This window comes from Giraffa tippelskirchi, chromosome 7, assembly GCF_054371585.1.
Source record: "Giraffa tippelskirchi isolate mGirTip1 chromosome 7, T2T-mGirTip1v1.2.pri, whole genome shotgun sequence".
Taxonomy (NCBI): Eukaryota; Metazoa; Chordata; class Mammalia; order Artiodactyla; family Giraffidae; genus Giraffa; species Giraffa tippelskirchi.
The window spans coordinates 80976823-81001037 of NC_137281.1; the positions used below are offsets into that span (position 1 = coordinate 80976823).

A 24215-nucleotide genomic window follows, 5' to 3' on the forward strand; every position below is an offset into this window, starting at 1 on the left:
AAAGAAAGGGAAGGAAAATGCTAGATTTCTGTGTAGTTCTTTATATATGTAACCTCCTTAGGAATATGCCTTTTTTGTTGCTGAAGGTGACCACTGTGTGCCATTTATACTTAGGATAGGCAGCTCTTGGTAGGTAATACCAGTGGTGACTGTTGCAGCTCCTAGCTAGGTAAAGATTCAGTGTGATACTGATTTACATCCAGTTGGGGAACTCTGCAGGAGTGAACCTGTATCTAGGATCTAGAACAGTTACTTTGGAGGGAATACCCCAGTGAGAGCTGTTGGCTTGGTCACTGAACAGGACAAATTCAGGTGCTGCTTTCCCTTGTACTGTCAGATTGCTGTTGACTGTGAGGGAGAAAAAGAAGGTAGCGTTGTGCTCTGAAATAGGCTACTTAGGAGAGAAAACAATCTCCCTCTTAGGATTCCCATGGCCTGGTCACCAAACAGTGGGCTATCTTAAAAACTGCAGCTGCGCAGGAGGGAGGGCCTGCTGAGGTGTGGTGGGCTAAGATCCAAGTGCTAAACTGAACTCCCCCTATATTTTCAGTAAGAGTTCTCAGAGCATCTCGTGCTAGCTTATTCTCTTTATGATGAGAGATTTGTCTTTTTCTCCAGGCCTGGGATCAGGTTCTCTGCCTCTGATCGAATCAGCAATTAGATGCCCAAGAGTGACCAAAATAAATAAATAAATAAATAAACAAATAAATAAAATACTAGCTCGGTTTAGCAAGTGCACAACACTGAGGCATCCGTTTGAGAGAGAGCCTGTCCCTTCCACGTAGTCCCCTTGGGGACTGTGTACGTCTTCCATCTTGTTGCCCTTGCTCAAAATGTTTTTGGCATTTTTCTCTCAACTGTACATTTAGAGTCTACCAAGTATGGTGTTTTGCTGTTGACAGACCTTTATCCTTAGAAGGATGAAGTAACTAACTAAATATTTAGAAATAACCAGAAGTCATTCTGCCCGGCAGATAGTGTAGGTGAGTGAGTGATCAGATGTGGACAGTTTCATTTGGGACCAAAAACAAGATCTGATATTTTTGCTTGATTTCTCTTCAGGTTCTGAAAGCAGTTTTGAAGACATATTTCACAACTATTTTAATTAAGGGAAGGATCAGTGAAATCAGTACATTGTTTTGGATGTGGCTCCTTTGATGATGCACTTACTCAGATTTACCCGTTCTTGTTCAGTATTTTGTGAAGTCTTATTATCCACTAGTTTTAAGACCGTTTAAATGATTTCACAGTAGTGCAAATTACCATTTGAAGCTTTCTGTGGTCATCAAGTACTCAGTATACGTGAAACAGTTCAGAAAATGAGAGAGAGCAACAAGATCAAGTGGGTTATGAGGAGAACTGTTTTAGAGTTGTTTTGTAAGTTAACCTTACACTGGGCTCTCAGTTCTGTAAAAAGGGAGTGTTAATAATCAAGTCATGTTGTCCACATCATAGAATCGTTATGAGGCTTTTAAGGGTGTATGGAGCGTAAATCACAGTGCCTTGTGTTATAGTAGTGTTCAGTAGATGACAGCCATTTTTATTGTGCTGTTATGACATGACAGATTGCCGGGAGAGAGGAAGAATGGAGAAATAGAGGGATAGGGTGCCGTGTGGGAAAGCAAAAAATACTAATAGTTGAATAAGACTGGCCTTTCTTCAGTTTTTAAAGTTCTTCAAGCTAAACGTGTTCTTACTCCAGTTGTATTTACTTCATTTTTAAAATGTTTATTTATTTATTTGGCTGTGCTATGCAACATGTGTGATTTTAGTTCCCTGACCAGGGATTGAACCCATGCTCCTTGCAGTGGAAGCTCGGAGTCTTAACCACTAGACTGCCAGGGAAATCCCTATATTTACTTTAACTTAGGTTCATGTCATAAATGACATGAGCAATATTTTAATTTTCAGCTGTCTCTAAAATTTATAGTTCTTTATTGAGATTCTGTTGTATTCTGAAGAAAGAAACCAAAACAACAAACTAATAACGTCAACATCTGCAAAATACAGTGTTGAGGATGTGGACATCAAGTTGTACAAACCAGTTGTATTATGTTTCCAGCTGACATGGTTTTTGTATATTAAAAAACCTTATCACTTACATTCTGTTGCTTTTTAAACAGATGAAGACGAAGATGGTGATCGAATTACGGTGAGAAGCGATGAAGAAATGAAGGCCATGCTGTCATATGTGAGTACATTGCTACTGAGGACTTCTCTAAGAATCTCAGTGTGATTGAGGACGCAGCTTCTTGATGTAGTGAAGATATGAAAGTAAATCACAGTTGCTCTTAACATTTTTCTATACAATATGTAAAATTTTTAAAGATTTCCTTACGTGAAAGTTAAGGGCATTCTTTTCAAAAGACACTTACTGATCATATCATGAACATTAAGAATAATGCATCTTAATGACTTTTGCATTAGGTATGGTGCAGACTAAATGGACTATCAATTTCCTGTATTTTTTATGCAGTACTTAAAGTAACGGCTCATTAAAAATGAACCCCTGGGCTCTAAAATATTTTTCAAAATCTACTTTCAACTGGAGATCTCTTTTACCCCTTCCAAACAGACTGTAGTTATAATGTAGCTGCTGGCTTAATGTGGATACATGACTTACAGATGTACTGTCAGTGATTTTATGCACTAACCACCCCACCCTAAAACGAACTACAGGGTTACTTACTGAATCTGAGTGATTTGAATATATCCCAAAATGACTTTTCTTTTGTGTTTCAAATTTCAGTGAAAATTTGCATTAACATTTGTCTCAGGGCCAAAGTAGATAAACAAGAAAAAAGGATACATTTCTAAAACTTTAATACTAAGCTTGAATAATTTAGCTACTATGGAGAGAAATAGCTTCCCTGAGCCCTGGTTTGTTTTTTTCTCTTATTTCATTTTATTTTTTCTTAATTCATTTTATTTTTTCTGAGCTTGCAGTCTGTGTACAAAACCTTCTCTAGTGGTCTGGTGAAGAGAGCATTGGACTGGAAGTCAGGAGACCACTGCCCCTCTCTGGCTTCCTGGCCTTAGGCAAAACACTTAACCTTTCTGTGCAGTAGTTGCCTCATCTGTCAACTGTATAATAATACTTGTTCTTTCTACTGCACAGGGTCATTGTAATGGTCAAATGGGATAATAGATGTGAAACCCTTTGAAAAGTTAAAAATTCTATACAAATGCAAAGTGGTATTATGGTGGAATTGATGGAACTGGCGCCCTGGCTTTTCAGTGAGTGTCTAGTCTTAGCAAATGATTAGGCTGTAGGTTTTTAACCAGGATATTGTTTCATTGTAATGAAAACTGTAAAATATCTGTACGGGTTTCCACCAATAGTTTTGATTTAGGGTAGGAGGAAAGAGAACAAGAAGGATGGCATGGTTAACAGAGCGTTGCATTCAGACCAGCACAGAGTAGGAAAAGTCAATTTCCCATTGACTTCACATTAACTTATTTGAGAGTCTTTGTGCCCTGAGAATTTAGAGCAGGGCTCATCAGTACCTTGAAAGACAGAGTAGGATTGTCTGCTGAAAGGTCTAGCACTAGTATTGATAGATTAACTACCTCTCCTGAGAATGTGACATGCTTATTTTTAGAAAAAACACACACACAGATGGGTTCTAGTTTTTTCACATGTATCCACTGCAGAGAGAGCATTGCTGACATCCATGTACTTTCATTATGTCTCTGATATGACCTCACACAAAACTGTGCTTTCAAAAATGTACTTTTGGGAAGATCTAACAAACTATGCTCTTTGAGAAGTGTTCATACATATGATCATAGTGATAGTCATAATTATCTCCATTTCTAAGTGCCCATTTTATACTAGATGCTTAAGGTATTTAGTTTCCTTTGGTTTTAATAATCACTCTGTAAAGTAAATATTATCATCCCTACCTTTCAGATGAGGGAGCTATGGTTAAGAGACATGCCCAAGGTCTTACAGCTATATGAGTATGAATATGGACTATAAGTTCAGCTTCTCCTTGTGCCAAGGCCCATGCTCCTTCACTGTTTCCTACTGCTTCTCTCCCATCCACCTTCTTGCACATTAGTACTGGGAGCTTTCTACGTGTAAAAAAAAATGAGCTTTTTTTTTTTTAATTTTAAAAATTTAAAAGTTTTAAAAATTGTAAAAAACTGAGTACATTTTGTAAGATCTTATTGGCTTTATATAATGATTCATGAATTGGGTAACATCCCATCCAGCAGATAGAAAGGCACTCTAAAGACACGTATAGGCAGGAGACAGGACAAGGAAGTCACTTTAGCCAAGAGCTGATGGTTTCAGGCAAGGTCACCTTCCTCTGGGGGACAGCAGGGGTCTGTCAGGTGGATTACCTCACTAGCAATGACCAGGAAATTCCAGACTGACTGGTCAAGGTTATATTCCTTGGAGAGTTTTATGTAAAACTCACTCCATTTTTCTTACGTTCGTTCATTTGCTGTGGACGGTGAAAACTTTTTTCTGTAAACTAGCAGTGGTTCATAGAATGGGTCTAGATGATCAGGTCTGAGTTTTCTCATTAATTCACTTGATATTTATAGATAAGAACCTGAGGCCCCAAGTTAGAGCTCATGCCACTCTACAGATTGTGAATGTTGGAGCAGATTATTTTAAAATGAAAATGAAAACATCCCTGAAAGAGACAACAGGTTTTAAGTTATTTAAAACCTAACTGGGTTTCCTTTTGCTCTTATCTCTTGAGGCAGCCTCTACCATCAAATACTCTTTGTTTCTGTAGAGTCAGGTTCTGAATAAACAATTAAACAGTAAAGAGTAGAGGAAGCTCTGTCTCAGAAAGCACAAACAAGATTGGTTGGCTGCCATTTTGATCTGTCTTGGTTTTTATGGTTGAAATTCCTTTGGGTTACAGTTTTGCCATAAAGAGAACAATTTGGACTTAACCTCACAATAGATTTTGGTTGATAGTCTTCAGTTGCAAACCTGATATTAAAACCTATATTGGCCTTTTATTTTTTAAATTCAGTTTGGCTCTGAAAAATTTTGATTCCAGGACTTGGGACCATATATTTACTGTTTGAAAAAAAAAAAAGCTATGCTTTTCATGTGGAATTCAATAAATTTGCAGTCACTTTAGTATTTCTTTAAAAACCATATGGGGAAAGCAAAACTAGACATATTTTTGCCATAAATCCTTTAATCATTCTTTTTTAAAAAAAAAGCTACAGTGTCTGAGTTGGAACTTGCAGAATTTTTCCCCCCCTTGGATATAAGCATTTTCTGGCTTTGGGCCAACAGAAGCATAAGTTTTTATCAGTAACTTAAATAGATTTTTGTATTAGACCTGAAAATGTTGCCTTTTTAATTGAAAACTTATCAATTATTTAAATTGCTAGCTGCCCGAGGCTGTTAATTTTATGTGTGCCGTAATAATGGCATACAGTGGTTTTTGATGCATGTGACACACAGAATGTTGCATTGTGGTAAGGATTTGTCATGACAGTAGGTTGTATGCTGTTAAATAATAACTAGCACATTAAACCAAAGTCTGTTGTCACACATTAGTACCATTTTATGTGTTATTTAGAAGTTGTATTCTTTTCTTCATTAGATATATTTTTAAGAGATAATGAGAAGAAAACAAAGCTATAATAAATTGTCTTTTAAGAAAATGTAAAGTAATTTGGTCTCCAAGGAGATATTTAATGTATTGAGAGAATTCAGCAGCCAAGTGTTATTACAGCACCATTGTGATCGCTCTCTGCGTTTTGTTATGAGTTTGTGTTAATCAACAATCTGTTTTTATAGCGTAGTTTCTTGTAAGTTATGTTGTTAGAATATTCCACTTCTGGGATCATGGCTTTTCCTCTGACACTATTGTATCTTTTTAATTTCTCCATAAAGTATTTTTTTAATTAGAATTTGAAATGCTTTATTAGAAAAAAAAATACACTCAACCTACATATCTTGAAAACTAAATACCTGATCATTGCTAATTATTTAAAGGACCCTGTTAAATACTCCCTTAAAGTAGTTTGAATTTTTTTTTTTGTTCTTGTTTTCCTCTCTCATTTTCTAGAAGAATAGACAATAGTCTACTGCTTTTCTCCTTCCATCTTTTTGTATTTGTTGTCTCGTAGTGCTGATCTCATTTCCTTATAGCATGAAACATCAGTGCTGGCCCTTATTTTTGATTCATTATAAGCTTTATTTATCATTGAGACTCAGTTATAGGAGGGGATTATTTTAATGTTAACCTCTGCTTTTAGGTGACCTTTCTTCAAGGAACTCAGCAGTACATCTTACTTTTGTAAATGGACTCATATTTGTTTCTGCTAAATCCTGTGGCTAGTAAAGGGTTTATTACACCTAGTTCTCTTGATACTGAGAGGCTTATATGAGTAGAAAACAGTATTAATAAGAATTATTTTCTTTGTTTTGCCTAATCTCTCTCTTTACACCATTTCTCCACATTGCCAGAAGAATATGGGATGGGTTTAACTGTAATACCTCCCATTATGACAGAGACATTGTGTATTATTGGAGTGTAAGTATTCCCTTTGATATACTTGACTGTAGTGTACCTTGTTAGATGTTGGGTGCCATGAGGGAGAATACTCTTTGACATCTGTAGCACCTTGTAAATTGGGATATGATTCGCTTTATCCTAGAGTGCATAACTTGGAGATTGCCTCAGAAATCATAGTTGTTCAATAGATAGCCAATGGAAATTTGCTGCATGACTCAGGGAACTCAAACCAGGACTCTGGAGTACCCTAGAGGGGTGGGATGGAGAGGGAGGTGGGAGGGAGATTTAAGAAGGAAGGGACATATGTATACCTATGGCTGATTCATGTTGATGTATGGCAGAAACCAACACAACTCTGTAAAGCAATATGCTTCAAATAAAAAATAAATTTTTTAAAAAAAGAAAAAAATCATAGTTGCTCAAGTGGAGTTGGAAGAAACCCTTAGTGGTCTTGTCCAACTGTCTCATTTTACAGATAAGGAAACTGAGGCCCAGCAAGATCAGATTCAGTTTGAGGTTATATTGCTAATAAATGGGAAGGCCTGTGCACAGACCTAGGTCCTGGACTCCCAGTCTTCACTCCTGGTTAAGTGATGTTTTTGTTTTGGCATTTATTGAGATCCTACAGAAGAAGCTTTGCAAATACCACTGTTTTCCTGATAACAAAAAAATAATGCTATGTAGTAGAATGTGAGTGTACCTGAGTTTGAAAAGGACTGTAAAGAAATACTCTGGGCTTTTGAAGTTTGCTTCCTACAGGGCTGAATTTTACCTTAGGATGTGTTGCCCAGTTAGTTGTTAAACATTTAATAGCCTTAGGGCCTTTACAATTAGGAAGTTTTCTACAGAGAGCAGAGATTGGAAGCTTTTTTCCACATGGTGCTTTTAAACATGCTCCACATTAAGTCAGTCCAGCTTACTTTGTATGCAGCAAAATAGCTTGGTCTTTAGCCCCCTCGTTTGTCATGATCCATCCAAACAACTGGTAATACTCGATCCTCTCCTGGTAGGGTGGAGAAACGGAGAAAAGAACAAGACAAGAAAACTGAATGCAATAAATAGATGGTGTTGGAAATTATTTAGCTTTTATTTTTTAAATTGGAATAGAGTCATGCTCTATAGCTTAGAGCATGACACTTTGCGACGCCATGGACTATACAGTCCATGGAATTCTCCAGGCCAGAATACTGAAGTGGGTAGGTAGCCTTTCCCTTCTCCAGAGGACCTTCCCAACCCAGGGATCAAACCCAGGTCTCCCGCATTGCAGGCAGATTCTTTATCAGCTGAGTCACAAGGGAAGCCTAAGAATACTGGAGTGGGTAGTCTATCCCTTCTCCAGTGGATCTTCCTGACCCAGGAATCAAGCTGGGGTCTTCTGCATTGCAGGTGGATTCTTTACCAACTGAGCTATCAGGGAAGCCCAAACAAATGGTGTTGGAAATTATTTAGTTTTTTTTTTTAATTGGAATAGTGTCATGCTCCAAGCTATAAGTAAAACTTTTGTGTTTATTTCTCATCCTAGTCAAAGAATGAAACTTTTTTTCAGAGGCACATTATTTTAACTCTTCTCTATGTTATCTGGGACATATGGATGTCCTTGAAATAGTGATAAGAATGTAGTGGCCCCTTATTTAGCTCCTCTTTGAAAAATACCTCAGGACATTTTTGCTAACAAGAAGCAGAAGCAGATGGAAGTTTGCATCAGATTATTAGGTAGCTCATGGAAGCAAAGGAAGAGACAGCATAAGCAGGCCTCAGTCAAGGTGGCACCAGAGTATTCTGGGGCTTTGAACCACCAATATTTTGTCATTAATATGGCCGTGCTCCTAGTTCAGCTCCCTTTCTATGGAGGGCTCAGGATGACCTACAGTTTGGGTCCTCTGGGGTCCTATGTTGAGGCAGCTGACATGAGGGGACTGAAAAATGCAGGACATCAATTAGGCTCTTAGGGGTTATCGTAGGAGTTTCTCTTCCAGAGAGATGTGGACTGGAAGGAGATGATGGACTTCTATCAGTCAGGTTGCTGTGGGGCATAACCAAGGCGTTAGGCTCTTGTTAGCAGCTCCTAATGAACCCATTCTCTTAGGGCCAGTTTTACTGGTAACAAGAGGGGTGTTTTCTATACATATTTGAAAAGTGAACATAAATTTGCTATAATACAGTAAAGTTAGAGGAATTCAGTAAATTTTCAACTCATGAATATAATATGTCCAAAAAGGTGTAAATTGTAATTGGAAATTAGAACAAGTTGTCTCTGTTAATATAGGTCTCTCTGTTATATGTTATTTACTCATTCCTCACTGCCTTTTCATTTATTTTTTTAACATTTGAACAGTAGGCTGAATCTTTGTTGAACACGATTGGAACTGGCTAAATAAAGTAGTCTACTTGTAAGGGAATGTCCTATTTGGCCTGCTATCTGTTTGACCTGATGCTCCTGTTTTATTTAAATTGTAGGTTCCCTGAAGCTATTTAAACTTCTCCTACTTTGGAAGTATGGCAGAATTGCTACAACTTAGAGATCAGGTGAAAGGCCAGTGTAGACAGTGCCTCAAGCCAACCATGGTGGTGACTAGTAAAGCCTCAGCTGAGAGGATCCCACAGGTTTTGGACCCATCGCTGAATACAAGTTTAAACTTCTGCCAACACACATTACCTGAAACTTGGCCAAGTTGAATTTTGTCTGCTGTTGGCTATCCAAACCTCAATTCCTATTAAGACCATCTGGAGTTCCCTAACATCCTTTACAGTTTTACTGTCCAAAACAAATAGTGTTACCATTAAACTTGGCCAACTTACTGTCTGTTTCATTTTCAAATCACTAATAAATACATTTGTCTGGTAACGTTGACCTATAAAGAGGCCCCAGAGTTGTTCCCTGTTGACCTTTCACTGGAAGATTTTTCATTGTGATTTTCTTTCTCTTCATCTAATCAATCCATGACCATATGTGGACTCTTGGTCTAGGGTCATTTAAGAAAGAACATGTGTGCCTTGTAGTCACCTCAAGGCAGGGGAAATGAGTTTTCAGGGATTGAAGCCAGGTAATAAAGATAGTTATTAATTTGGTATTCAAAATAGATTAGCTTCATATGTTATTTTTGACTAAGCTGCTGTGTGCTTCTTAAGAGGTGAGCATCATAGAAGGGATACCTCTTAAATGTAAAGTATAAGAAATAATTGAAAGCAAGTATAATTGATGACATAGCTGAGTAGTGTTGTAATTGAATTTGTAGCCATCTGCCAGAGTTAAGATTGTTGAGTTCTTCACTAGGAAAACTAAATTAAATAACTGTGGACTGCAAATAGTTCGTTAGTTTATTGATTATTGCTGTAATTACTGACTCAGCTACATATAATGGGGTATGCTTACAGTATTGACAAAACAGGAATTTAAAAATTTTATCATTAATAGGGAAAAGCCAGCATGCTTATTTTTTGTAAGTATATCCTCATACTGTACTGTTTATAATGTCTGTTAGAAGGCATGCTAAGGAGAGATTAGAAACCTTTCTGTTATAAATGTATAGAAGAATGATAAATAAATTTGATTTGAGTTGATACGTAAGACTTGCCACTAAGTTAGAAGATCTAACCAATGAGAATATGTAGTCATCATGTCTGTATTATTTCCTATTGGCCTTCTCCCCTTGAACATATGCAGAGTGGCCATTATGCATATGGTACAGTGCTATACACTCTATGGCTAGATACTCTACTAGCTTCTTAGATTTTTTTGGAGACAGGTCTTTTTGAAAATGTGAGGAAAGTTGTTTATTCTTTTCCCAGAAAATTCACACAGTGCAGCATTTCACCTAGAAGTTCAGGAATTTCAAGGATCTCCCAAGGCCCATATAGACACCAGATTAACACCTCTGGGATAAGACATAATAAAATACATGAGACATGGTCCATGCCCTTGATGAACTTCCAGATGGAGAAACAATGTTTCTTATAATACCCTTCCACTTGTATTATTATTTATACTACTGTACTAATTGAGGGGAGTTGAGGGCATTCTGACTCAGCCTTGATAAACAATTAGTTAAATGCTACCTCTGTACTTGGTCTGAAGATTTTGGCAGTCTTGTTTAGTGGTTTCTGTGTCACCCTATTGTTATGGCCATTTTTCTTGTATGTACTGTTGCTTGGAAGTGGGAGATTCATAGTAATATGTTGCCCTATTTTAAGATATTTTTCAAGTACTTTATAAAAATGTTTCTTATGTATCAGCTTCTATGATTGTGATGTTCCTGACACCTTTATGAGGTGAGCAAGGCAGGTATTTTTTTCATATTTACAGCTGAGAATACTGAGGCACAAACAAGTTGCCTGCCTTTCTCAAGGTCACACGGCTGGTAAATGTAGAGCTGGGACTGAGATCACTCACTGATTTGCCCATTTATTCATAGAGCCAGTTTTTTTTTTGTTTGTTTTGTTTTGTTTTTTGTTTTGCTTGTTCTGAGTCTTTGTTGCTACACGTGGACTTTCTCTAGCTGCAATGTGGGCTACTCTTCATTGCAGTGTGAGACTTATTGTGGTGGCTTCTCTTGTTGCAGAGCACAGGCTCAGGCTCCAGGGGGCATGGGCCTCAGTAGCTGTAGCACGTGGAGCTTAGTAGTTATGGCTCCTGGGCTCTAGAGTACGGGCTCAATAGTGTGGTGTATGGGCTTAGTTGCTCTGTGGCATGTGGGGTCCTCTCAGATCAGAGATCGAACCTGTGTCTCCTGCATTGGCACGCAGACTCTCTACCACTGAGCCACCAGGGAAGCTTCCAGCCAGCTTTTCATACAGTAAATATTTATGGGATGCCAAGTATCTAGCCAAGCCCTATGCTAGGTGGTAGAAGTGCAGTGAACATATAGTTCACTCCTTCAGGGAGCTCATGGTTCAGTCAGGGAAGTTAAGAAAAAAGGAAAGAGTGTTTTGTGTGGGAGGACAGGGAAGACTCAAAATTACCAGGCAGAGTGATCAGTGCTCTCATATGCCTCAGCATTTGGTGTTTGTCAGCTTAGAGAAGGAGCACCTGATATAGCTTTGGAGACAGATAAGGCTTTCTGAAGAGAATAGTGTCTAGGTGGAGTAGCAAGGACAAGGGGACTGGGAAGGGTGTTTTGAAGAGAGAGAATAGTGTGTTTAAAGGCCCAGGTGAAAGGATGCCTGGTGCTTTCAGGAGGCACTGCCTGTGATCAGTGTGGTGTGGACAGTGCGGGGAGGGTTGAGATGAGGTTGCAAAGGCAGGTAGTCTCGATCACGGAGGGCCCTAGCTTGAGGATATGAGCAGGGGGGAAAATGTAGAGTTAATAAGAATGCTGGTTGATTAGATGTGGGGAAGAAAGAAAGGATTGGCCTGGAGGATTCCCAGATAGCTGGTTTGGGAAGCTAGGTCATGGTGATGTCATTCATCCAGATGGTGAACCCATATGTTGGAAGACAGGCCTAGGCCATGAGGGAGGTGGGAGAGGTGGGGACCTGTTGAATTTGAGGGGCCTCTGGACAACCGATTGGGTATGTTCCAAATCTTAGGAGAGAAATCTGGGCTGGAAATAAAGGTTTGTGATTCATCAGCTCCTAATTAGTCTCAATGACTCCTCTCTGGTAATTGAAACCTTTGAAGTGGCTGAAGTTAACTCAAGGAGAGGATAAAATTAAAAAAGGAAGGTTGATGAAAAGCCACGGGAAACTTGAGCATTTAAAGGAGGAATGGGGAAAGAATCACTTACAGGAAACTGAGCATTGTGGTAAGAGAGGCAGAAGGAAAATGTGGAGGGGTGGGAGAGTCCCTGAAGAGAGAGAAGTCACCAGCCAGCACAAGGATCTGCATTATATTAATACCTTCCCACCATCCCTGGTCCCTGAAAGGTCAGGTGACATCACTTCACTCGCACAGGTGACAGTGAAGAAGCCAGGCTCTCCACCAGCTCAGCAGTCCACCCAGTAGCCTGCTTTAGTTAAATCTTTTGAGGTATGAGAAATAGGAAATAGCTTATCTTTAAAAAAAAAAAAAAAAAAACGATTATATTTTAGTACACAACCAAAATACAAAACACCATAGTAAATTGATGGCAATAAAATATGGTATTTCATTTGCACTGCATGACAAACAGTTAGCATCCTTAGTCATAAATGAGAATAACTTACCTTTTGACTCTCAACTAGCAAACAAACATTTTATGTTCTGGGCGCATGGACTAGAATGAAAGGAGTATTTTTCTTGGTTGACTGATAAATCGTTTGCTACACTTGTCAAATAGGTGTGATGATATTCCTAGAATAGATAGGGTTGTGAGAAATTAGATAAATAAATGTAAATATCTAGTATTGTTACCAAGCAAGGACTCATGTGCATGAGGTACAGAATGCCCTTGACAGTGGGCATTTGTAGTGAAGTGAAGGTTTACTTGCCAGGCGCCAAGCCAGGAGAATGGGCAGCTCATGGTCCCAAGACCTAAACTCCTCCATGGCTTTCAGGTTGGGGTTTTTAAAGACAGTGTGAGGGGTGGGGGTCATAGGAAGTTGATCAGCTCATGGACCTTCTTCTGATTGCTTGGAGGTGAGGTTACAGGGTAAGGTTTCAGGAATCTCAGCCTTCTGGTTCCAACCAGTCTGCGGTCCAGTGCTTGTGGTCAGCAAGTAGTCACCATCCTCCACCTGTTCACTTTTAAATCTCTCAACTACTAATCATTACAGTTTGCAAATGCCTTCACTAATCTATTGCTGCAGTTTAATTTTGAGCTTCACAGTAACCCTATATAATAGTTTCTATAGAACACAGATATGCATCAGATTGTTAACAACATCCCTTCAGGAGGAACTAGCAGGCCTGTGATTCTGTTGTCCTGATAGTTTACTCCTTGAATCTGCTCTTTGGAACTCGGGGAAGCCTAGGAGACTAAAGCCTTTTTCTACAACAAGAAACAGGACACGGAGGGGCTTTTGAACCCCGGAGGGCCCTGAAGAGTCTTACTTAAGTTTCAATCCCACCTGTTTTTTTGATACTCCTTAATACTGAGGGGAACAGAGGTGGGACAAGAAAGGGAATAAAGTTGTGGATGGAGAAGTTAATCATAAACTTGGCAGGGGGGTTGAGGGGCTCATATTAGTATTGAGCCTAACACACAGTGGGTATTCAGTGAGTGAGAGTTCTTTCTGGGTGTATCTCTCTTGCTGTCTGTTTGTTTTCTCTCCTTTCAACAGAGGACTTGTGCCTTGTAAAATTAAATTGTGTTGTTTTGGAACTCAAGTTTTTATGTGGCAGATTTCCACGAAGAAAAAAGTGTTGTAATTATTGATTGGATTACACTGTTAGAATTAGAATTAGGTTCATAACAAATAGGAATACTGTATGATAAACTTGCAAACAGAACAAAGCCAAAAATTGTACTTGTTATCCCCTTGTTGAGTCTGGCCCTCTGTTTCAAATTAATTAGATTTTTGGATAACTACGCTAAACTTTGTCACGTCCTTATTAAAATTGTTTAAGAATTTTGAAGAACATCTCAGAGGGACTTTGAAACTAATCTGAGTCTGGTACTGGAGATTCCATTAGCAATCACAAAACTGATTAATCTTTTACTCAGTTAGCTTATTGATTATTGCTGCAATTACTGCATGTAACAGATTCTACAGGGGATACCAGAGAAAACAACGTTTTATAACTGTTGCTGACGTGTTCAGGATGAATGCAGTCTTTTGTACTTTTCATACACATCGTTTTTGTTTCTTTGAATCCTGGAACACTTCTACTTAGAAAGTGCTGTGCTTAATATTGTTTCACTATTAGGAGGTTCACTTTTAAATCTCTCAACTACTAATCATTACCGTTTACAAATGCCTTCACTAATTCTATTGCTGCAGTTTAATTTTGAGCTTCACAGTAACCCTATATAATAGAGAAGCTATCTTTACTCTCATTCAGAGAAAACTAAGGTTCAGTGAGGTTAAATGACCTCCTAAAGGCTGTGCAGATTAATAAATGGCAGAATTGGTATCGGACTCCATTTCAGTCAGTATGTATCAGACACCTACTATGTGCCAGGCTTTGTGTTAGGGGTAATGAAAGCCAGATAGGATAATAGAGGTTGAGCTAAGAAAGCTTTTTGGATAACTTCAAATTATAGCTCTATTAATGTTATGATCACTTTGTTACTTTTCAGTCTAAACCATATCATTAATAAATACCTTGGTGTAAAAGATTTAGATTTTTGTTTTTGGTTGGTTGTCTTTTCATTTTATCTAGTACAAACCTAGTCTTTGTCATTATTGCTTATTTTATCACTATTTAGAACAAAATGGGAAAGAATCCCTCTAAAGGGAAAATATATAAAACCCTGAGAGAGGATGAAGATCTAAAGGGAACTTGCTTTATAACTTGTTAAGTGCTCTCATATCTTCTCATGTGAGTCTCACAGTAATCCTGTGGGTACATACCACCTTCATTTTACAGCTGAGTAAACTGAGACACCATGAGCATTTCCTCATTGAGGTCATCAGTTGAAAGTGGCCAGTGCTGAGACCCCAGGGCTTGAGTCTCTACCTCTTCTCAATGCCTTGCTCATCTCTCTGGGCAGCACAGGCCTTGCAGCTCATCAGGACTGCTCCGTGCCAGGAGGTACTGTGCATGGCCCACATTTTATCCTTTTCCGTTAAGGAATGCCATGTGAGCAGTGGCCTAAGCTCTGAGCCTCCTTGGCAGCCACGCAGCCATCAGCAGGCCTGCTCCTGAGGGGTCAGTTGCCTAGAGTGGGCCCATGCCATGAGTTTACTTACTACCCTTTATAGTTTGTCCTTGAACGTGAATTACTTTGGTGTGTGGAACACAAGATTCTGTGTTAATATGAACACAGGTCAAACCCTGTATTTTAGCAGGAGAAAACATTCCTTGGATTTGGGAGAATTGTAGAAAACAAAAAACAAATCCTAACCACTTACTTTGAAGAAACAGTCAAGTGGCATGCTTAATATCATTACTGTGACTGTTTTAATCAGTGTACAAGGAGATGTTTATAGATTGCTAAAAAAATTCCTACAATGATTATAAAAGTATGTGTTACTTGCCAGTTGATTTGGCACAGCTCGGAAATGAAAGGGAAACCATTTTTATTTATATATTTTGTGAGGTAAATAAATAAAGTTGGAAAACAGGTCAATTTCATGCATGCAAGGTTTTATAGTAGGAAAAAAATACCTTGCACCTGTTCTGACCCTTTACATGTGAGGTTATTTGTTTTCAAACTTGACCCCAAGCACCAGTTTCAGACAACTCTATAATTAATTTGTTAGATAAAGCATAAGGATATTTTATTTGTTTTGATTTCTAGGACTGTGGTCAAGTAGTAACTGAAATTACTGACCTATTGTACATAGCAGTTAATTAAAGAAAAGCATTAAGTATAGGAGAACACCACCACTGCTGTTGTCTTGTATCAGTATAAAAAGGCAGTAATTTTTTTGACAGCTACTGATTGGAAAGTTGCTTGCAGCCTTCCAGAAGCAAGAGGGTACATGCCGTGGATCAATAACCAGCAAATTTCCCATTAAAAAGAATACCTGAGCAATGTTCCAAATAGCCACTGGCATCTTAATTTTCCACGGAAGCCTCAAATACTTGTGTGCTGAGGACAAGTCATTTTCGGACAATTTTTCCAGACTACTTGTTAACAGTTATTGCTGTCCCATAAGGTTGACAGCCTACATGATTGATATTTCATTTACTTGTCATCACTGTTTGAGTAATGGCGAGCACTATATTTCTGTGATTTTAAGGAATATAGTTTACTGAAAGATGTTTGCTTTAGTATGTATTCCAGAGAGTGTGTCACATGTTTATGCTGTATATATATACACTTTTACATCATAGAGGGAAAGGATCAGTTTCCTTTATGGTTTGAAAGCTCTCAGAAGGCAGGGTATCCTTCTATCAGTCCATAGCCATCAAAAATCCACTTTCACTTTGTTTTTAGGGTGAAGATTCTTAGACTTGTTAACTTGTGATTGTAAAGATCATATGGAATTTTGTAACTCCCTTTTATTTCTAAGGGAAAAATAAACTCGATCATGTGATAATTTTAATGTACATAAAAGCAATAAGAAGATATATATACATGTTTTTTAAAAAGAAACTTTTAAGAATGTCAACAAATAATGATTATCAAAGAGAAATTTTCTGGAAATGTGGTAGTTAAAAAGAAAATATGCATGTGCTTTTTAAAAATATCATTTACTTATTTTTGGCTGCATCAAGTCTTAGTTGCAGCATGTGGACTCTCCATGGCAACACACAGGCTTCTCTCTAGTTGAGGTACACGGATTCAGTAGTTGTGGTGTGGGCTTAGTTGCCCCACAGCATGTGGGGTCTTAGTTCCCCGACCTGGAATTGAACCTGAGTCTTTTGCATTGGAAGGCAGATGGACCACCAGGGAAGTCCCTGCATTTGTTTTTAATATAGAAACAAGTACAAAAGGGGAGTTCTGCTCTTTGACAGTCCCTTGAAACACAAAATCAGTGGTTTTCATTGTTGATATTTTCCACCAAGAACATCATTTTGTTGTTTGTCAAGTGTTGAAAGAAGTCAGGGCACAGAAGCCATTTCCAAGTTAGGTGGAAATATGCTCACCAATTAGCATATTAAGGAAAATAGGAGCAGACCATAATACAGCCTACTGAATGAACTTGTTTATGATGGTATATGAAAGCTTTTTGAGTTTGGAACTTTATTTTTCATGCTCAAATTTTTAAAGTGAAATTTGATCTATACTAAACTATTTAGAAGATAAAAGCATGAAAGTTATGCTTGCTTGAAATTGGGCTACCTTTTTATCATGTTAATCCTGTTATCTTTCGATGGGTCATATCTTGTTTGCTTGTTACACAGTCTCTGTGATTTTGATTTCCATTGTCTGTACATTTTATATACAAATATGAATAATGTTTGATTAACTAACTGGGATATAGGTCCAAACTGAATATGAGGCATCTCCATTTTGCTTTGTAAAGTCCAGGGAAAAAGAACAAAAGGCAATTTGAGAAATTTCTACTAAAATACTTTGTGTCATTTTTAATATATATCATTTTCAAAACATTTCTAGAGATCAGATACTAACCTAAAGTCTTAATCAGCCATTTTTACTCTTAAAGACAACGTGAAGGATAACACTATCCTGGACTTTCAGTTCTGAGTATCCACTATAGTTAGTTTGATGTGCAAATAGAGAAAAAGAATTCTCTAGGCTGATATGTATATACCAGCAATTTACAAAAGTACTGTGAATTAAACAACCCATAAGTGTCTGTTCCAATGTTCATACATTACTGAGTAATCTCTTTCTATAATCTCTTTGCAGTATTATTCTACAATAATGGAACAGCAAGTAAATGGACAGTTAATAGAGCCTCTGCAGATATTTCCAAGAGGTAATGTTGAACAAATTCTAATCAACAATGATTATTTCAACAAACTGTTTCATCAACAGTTATGTTTTCCAAAGGTTTAAATGCACATAACATGATGTTTAGCTCTTAATTTGAAAAAACAAAAGAAGTATTCATTACCATGGGGATTGCAGGCTATATTATAGTTATGGCAGATAAAATATCTAATTTACTAGAGTAAATTAAACTAACTAGATTGTTTTTTGTTTTTGAAGTGCATACTTACATTGGTTTAAAGAACTCTTTGGGGGTCCACATGGTTTCTAAACCAAGGAAAATGAATGACTTTAATTTTGGATATTTATAAATTGTGGCTCATGATGGTAGCCAGAGCTGCTATTAAGGAGAAAGCTTTCAGCTAGTGTAGAAGCCATGATTTACTAGGGGGTTTTAGGAGAGATATTTTGGTGGAATGTTTGGTGCTTGACTTTTGGGGGGTTACATCTTCTAAATAATTGAAAATCCTCCTAAGTAGGAATTTGATTGTTAAGTCTCAAAAAATAAGAGCTGATGAGAGTGAGTCTTGGTGAGTCAAATCATTTGTTTTTCCCTTTAGGTTTGATAGTACTAGCCTTGTAACAGATATGATTGCTCAACTGTATGTAAATGTTTCCTCAAAGTTTGAATAATGGTGAAAAAGAACAATTTAATTATATAAACCATTAAGTCTTCACCCGTTATACATTGCCCTACTTGGAAATCTGTGTTTTCTAACTGATGAAACAGATAAGAAAATTTCTCTGAGTCTTCTAGAAGTAACTTAATTGAAATAATTAAAAGTTAAACTTACCTTCGTTAACTGATACTGTACAAATAATGATGGTATGAGTTTTCCAATTAGGCATCTAGACTTTCATTACCTGTAACTCTCTGAAGTTTAAATGGCTCAGTTAACCAGTAGACTGCTATTTGCACTGATGAAGTCTCCAAAGGCAGCTGGCTCAGCCAGCCCATGAGAAGGTCTGGGTTCAAGAGTAATGCTATTCTTCTACCATTAAGGTGGGCAGCCAGCTTAGGAGTATTTAGTAAAGTATTTATAATAACTTATTGAAGAGCTAAGTAAGCAAATAAAACTTGGCCATTGATAACGTGTCTGAAACAATTATGATTAATTCAGTTCTGATGTACCTGAAGACTAACACTTGAAAAAAAAAATGAGAAAAAAAAAGTTGCCATTTCTCTGTATTAGGCCAATAACAGGATGCAAATTATTTCTAAACGAGACAAGAGAATTTGGGGAAATTTCAGAATTGTTTTTCCGTGAGGAATATTTTTTTTTTTTACTGGCTGAAATAATTTCCATTAATTGCTTTCCTGCTTTATAACTCTATAGCTCTCTTGCAGCAAATCCTAGTACTGTATCCTAGATTATTATAATTCCAGTGCCTTGGGTCTGCATTTCTTTTCCCCATAATGTTGACTTCTCTTCGTCCAGGATCTTTCCAGTTCTCTGTGTTTTCTTTTATCTTGTGAACAGTCCCTGTCAGTTTCCCTGTCCGTACCATTGTGCCCCTCCCATGATAATAACAGCCATTTTTAGATATCTTCTCTGTTCAAGCACTAATATTGCTTTGTGTGTTACCATTTCTAGTTCTCTCAAAAGTCCTGCCTATTGTTGCTTTCATGTTATAGTTGAGAATATTTAGGTCCAGAGACATTAATTAACTCTAGTTAATTAGTCGCCCAATCGTGTCCAACTCTTTCCGATACCATGGACTGTAGCCTGCCAGGCTCCTCTGTCCATGGAATTCTCCAGGCAAGAATACTGGAGTGGGTTGCCATCCCCTTCTCCAGGGGATCTTCCCCAACCAGGTATTGAACCCTGGTCTCTTGCTTTGCAAGCAGGTTGTTTACCATCTGAGCCACCAGGGAAGCCCACTAAGTAACTGTAGAGACACACAGTTTTTAAGTGGTTAATGTACACTTTGAATAAGAATTTTGTTTAAGTTGTAATTTGCTTAAAGTAGAAGGGCTGTTTGCTCTTATACAGGATAAACTATTAGTAGAGTTTGTATGGGGGTAGTTTGGAGGACTTGATAGGAGTGTGGAGAAAAGTATGTTGTAGGGAGGAGATTCTTAAAAGAAAATATGTTGGATATGAGTGTTACATGTGGTCCTAGCACAGAATCTGCTGCTGTTGTTGTCTATCTTAGGCTATTAGTCCCCAGTTAACAGAATTAGGCTTCAATGAGCAGAATCTATTAGCCTCCAATACATTATTAAATATAGTTCTTCCACGCCACATTTAAGTTTTTTAAATTATGAGACTCAGTCTCCCTGTCTCTGTGGTTTTGTATATACTGTTATATAGCTCTTTTTAGTTTTCTACTTTTTTTTGCATCTTTATCTACATAAAGTATAGATTTTATACAATTTTATTTTTATATAATTTTATATAAATTACGGAGAAGGCAGTGGCACCCCACTCCAGTACTCTTGCCTGGAAAATCCCATGGACGGAGGAGCCTGGTAGGCTGCAGTCCATGGAGTCATGAAGAGTCGGACACGACTGAGCGACTTTACTTTCACTTCTCACTTTCATGCATTGGAGAAGGAAATGGCGACCCACTCCAGTGTTCTTGCCTGGAGAATCCCAGGGACAGGGGAGCCTGGTGGGCTGCCGTCCACGGGGTTGCACAGAGTCGGACATGACTGAAGCAACTTAGCAGCAGCAGCATATAAATTAAATGTATATAAAATTTTATATTAGATTTACATGAATTTGGTGTTTATGGAAATTTTTACAGTTAAGAGTGTAGACATTGGGTATGTTACCTGGGTCTACTGAGTTGGTGAGAGGCTCTCAGGCCCCATGTTATAAAAAATCACTAGACTGAGCAAATCAGTACAGGAGAAAATGATTCTGTTCTAACAACAGGTCTTCTCATTCCAAGTGGCACAATTGTGTTGGATAGTAACTTCCCTGCTCAGGACTGAGTGCTCTTTGTAGTTAAAAGATATGTTAACTATTAATAAGCATGAATATTCACTGGTTTTACAGTAACTTCTGACTCTACAGTTTTAGAAAATTAAGGTTACTGTATTTTTTGAATACTGTTTAGATTTCCAGTTATAAACATTTAAGAAGCCAATTGGGGAGTGAGGCAGATGTTAAGGTACCAGATAAGAGTTGATGCCTATCTCTAATTCCTTAGTTAGTCACTTCCTTACTAAATGAAGTTTATAGATGCACTGGTACTTCAGAGGAAATGCTCTGAAGTGTTTTCTTAGGAACTATTAATGGTCCCTAAAGGACCAGGCATCAAGTGTATGTGACTGTTGTTTTGTTCAAAAAGTTAATTTCCATTTTAAGGAAAGAGGATTTGGAGTCTTAATTTTAATGTATTTTCAAAAAACAAATAAAAATGCTTTATTGAGGTTTAGATTTTTTTAAGGAAAATAACATAGTAAATTTGAATATGCTTAAAATATATAAAACTAAAGCAACTGATGTGCTTTGTAATTATTACCTACATCATCTTCTTATTTAACAGCTCTATTTCTTGTCAGAAACAGAGGAAAATACATGTACATCTGAGAAAGGAGCAAAAAAAAAAACAGATTCATCCTTCCCCAAACAATCAATCAAAATTGACGGCCCCTTAACATATAATGTGTAGGACACTGTAGTTTTCAGATGGAAGCAGCCTATAACATGGGCATGAAGCTCTTTATTTTTTTAACATTTGATGAAGAAGCATTTACTGAATTGGAAAAGTGTTGTACTAATCTGTAACTCAAGATGATGTAGAGAAATTAATGTTATTTTTCCTGGTACTGCTTTATCTTTAGACTTAAATATTAATAAATGTCAAGATTTACAAGAAATGTGACAAAATTAATGATATCTCTGTACTTTAGCAAATTTGACTACTTATTGCTTTGCAAACTAGTATTCAAACTTGACTATTTCATAGACTCTCTAGCAATCTTTTTGGTGTTAAAAGACCCTCCTCCCTCTCCCCTCCAAAAACCCTAGCTATTTTCATTGTAGAACAAGTGATAGCAGATATACAATGTAATAGAGTGAGGAAAGATTGCAGAAATTTGAATTATAAAAGGAATCTAATCATTTTAGCTCAGTTAACATGATTTTTATATGTTTTAAGCAGAAATTGGAATTTATATGAGGCGGTGTCAGAAAGCTCTTTGCATTTATAAATGCTCACTCCTGCAAGTTAAAAACCCTGGTTCATAATTCCCACTTTGGGTCTTGGGAGCCACTTTTCAATCATTTCTCTCTGCTAATTTTGGTGTCACCCTCATTTCTTTTTAAACGATTCATTTTGAGCAAATTTGTAAATGGCCCTGATGTGTTCTACAATTTAGTCAATTACTGTTTCAGCCTGCAAGCCTCCTGGGGAACGGAACATACATGGCCTGAAGGTACGAATTTCAATAATTGTTTCAGTAAAGTTAGATGGATTTGTAATGCTGTGTTCCACTTATTGAAATGTCAAATAAAACTGCACTTTCTCAAGCTCTGACAAGCGATCCTTTTTTTTTTTTTTAAATGGGATGTGGAGGGGGAGTCATCTGTAGTATTTGTTCAATATGTGTCTGTGTGTGTGTGTATATATATATACACACACACACAGACACACATATATATAGGGGATTTGATCCTGAATTTTTAAAAACCTTTTTATTTTTGGGATTGTTTTGTTGGTCTGTTTTTTCAGGATGATCCTGGCTACTGATCTCCACAAAGATTTGTTTGAGTGAAAATATAGACTTCATTTCAGTGATTAATTAAGCACATAAGCATATTGCACACAGAATACCCCCCTCTTCTTTTGACATGTTTATGCTGGAAACATATATCTATTTAATGTCCTTTCATTGTTCTGCGTATTTTAAATTCTAGATTTCTGCTTAAGGCTTTACATTTAAAAGAAAAACTAGCTATTGTATTAGACTCAAGCATTTTATAATTACTTATTTAGACCTCATTTTTCAGTGAATAAGAGACATTCTGCAACATTCTGCCTGGTTTTAGAGCTGGAGGGATATGATAATGTGAGATTTGCTATTGGCCCTTGGATGTATTCTTAATATACTTTTTTGAACACATAGTTTTTTATATGAAACAAAAAGAAACAGTGAACCGAATTTCTTCTCTAGAATTGAATTCAGTTCTAGACAGTGAATTGAAAATTTCCCATTTATCTCTCCTTTTTGTTCAGCACTATTTAAATATTTGAATAATGGCAGAAGCAAAGTATTATGTAATATGCAGGTTGTACATTTTTTGTAACCTATATACCGAATAGACTCCAACCATGGGTCGGTCTAGCAACAAGCTAATTAACCTTCATAGTGAAATGAGAAATTTATGGCAAATTATAGGTTAATTAGAACTGTGTCCTTAGAACACAGACTGATCGAGATTCTTTCTTTACTTGTAGGTGAATACCCGGGCTGGACCCTCTCAACACAGCAGCCCAGCAGTCTCAGATTCACTTCCAAGCAATAGGTGAGAGCATGCCAAGTAAAATGTCCCCTTAAGCATGATTATCTACAGAGCTGAGGGTGGGGAAGAGGCTTGTGGGATGACACCTCTTTTCCATAAGACCACAAAAGTGTGTCTGTGGCTAAGAAGAAATCTGACTGGTTAAGTAACCCTAGTTTTGGTATTGACTGAAAAGAAAGGACCTCATAGAGAAAGATAAAATTAAACAAGTTGAACTGTTAGTTTTGGTCTGTGGAGTGATTTTCCTTCAGTCTCCAGATTATACAGAACCAGAAAATTACTCAGTGTCTTTGACTGTTTCATGCTCCGATGATCTGGTTTGTAGGTTGTATAATACTTACTATTTTTGTCTTGCTTGTCCATCTTTTGGTAGTATGATGTTCCACTGACAGCTTCCCCAGAAACAGACAAGGAAAGAGTAAAGTAGTGAAATTTAAATTGACCAGCCATGTTGTTGATTTTTGTACCTTTGGTTATATAAGAAATTGAGGTATTTTAGAAGGAAGACGGTTTTCATTAATTCATTCTGATGTTGTCCCAGACTGGGATGGATACTCAAGACTTGAGCCTCTTCAAAGTGTTCTTCTCACAGGCCTGAGAACTTATTTCTAGAAGATGAAGGTTCTCAAGTAGACTGACCTGCTTAAGCTGAAAGAAATCTAGGTCTTGTTTGTTATACATTCAGTTATTCCGCTGGAAGACATCTTATTTTTATTCCTCTGGCAGACATCCTCTTATTGTGCTTGAAGATGACACTTGAAGGTGGTTGCTCTGTGTGTTTATATTCACGCTGGTGACTAAGAAGTCAT

At 37.4% G+C, this 24215-nt stretch overlaps 1 protein-coding gene across 12 annotated transcripts in view; it reads left to right on the plus strand.

The window, feature by feature from the left end:
• Positions 1–24215, plus strand: part of MAP2K5 (mitogen-activated protein kinase kinase 5) — a 262303-nt gene that overhangs the window by 21540 nt on the left and 216548 nt on the right. For all 12 annotated transcript variants that reach the window (XR_014060033.1, XR_014060035.1, XR_014060034.1 and 9 more), the window contains exons 3-6: positions 2124–2191; positions 17846–17915; positions 22279–22319; positions 23342–23409. Coding sequence is in view for 9 of the 12 variants with exons in the window: in XM_081511849.1 (XP_081367975.1) it covers positions 2124–2191; positions 17846–17915; positions 22279–22319; positions 23342–23409 (247 nt within the window). In the remaining 3 variants the exon portion in view is untranslated. The remainder of the gene's footprint in view (positions 1–2123; positions 2192–17845; positions 17916–22278; positions 22320–23341; positions 23410–24215) is intronic.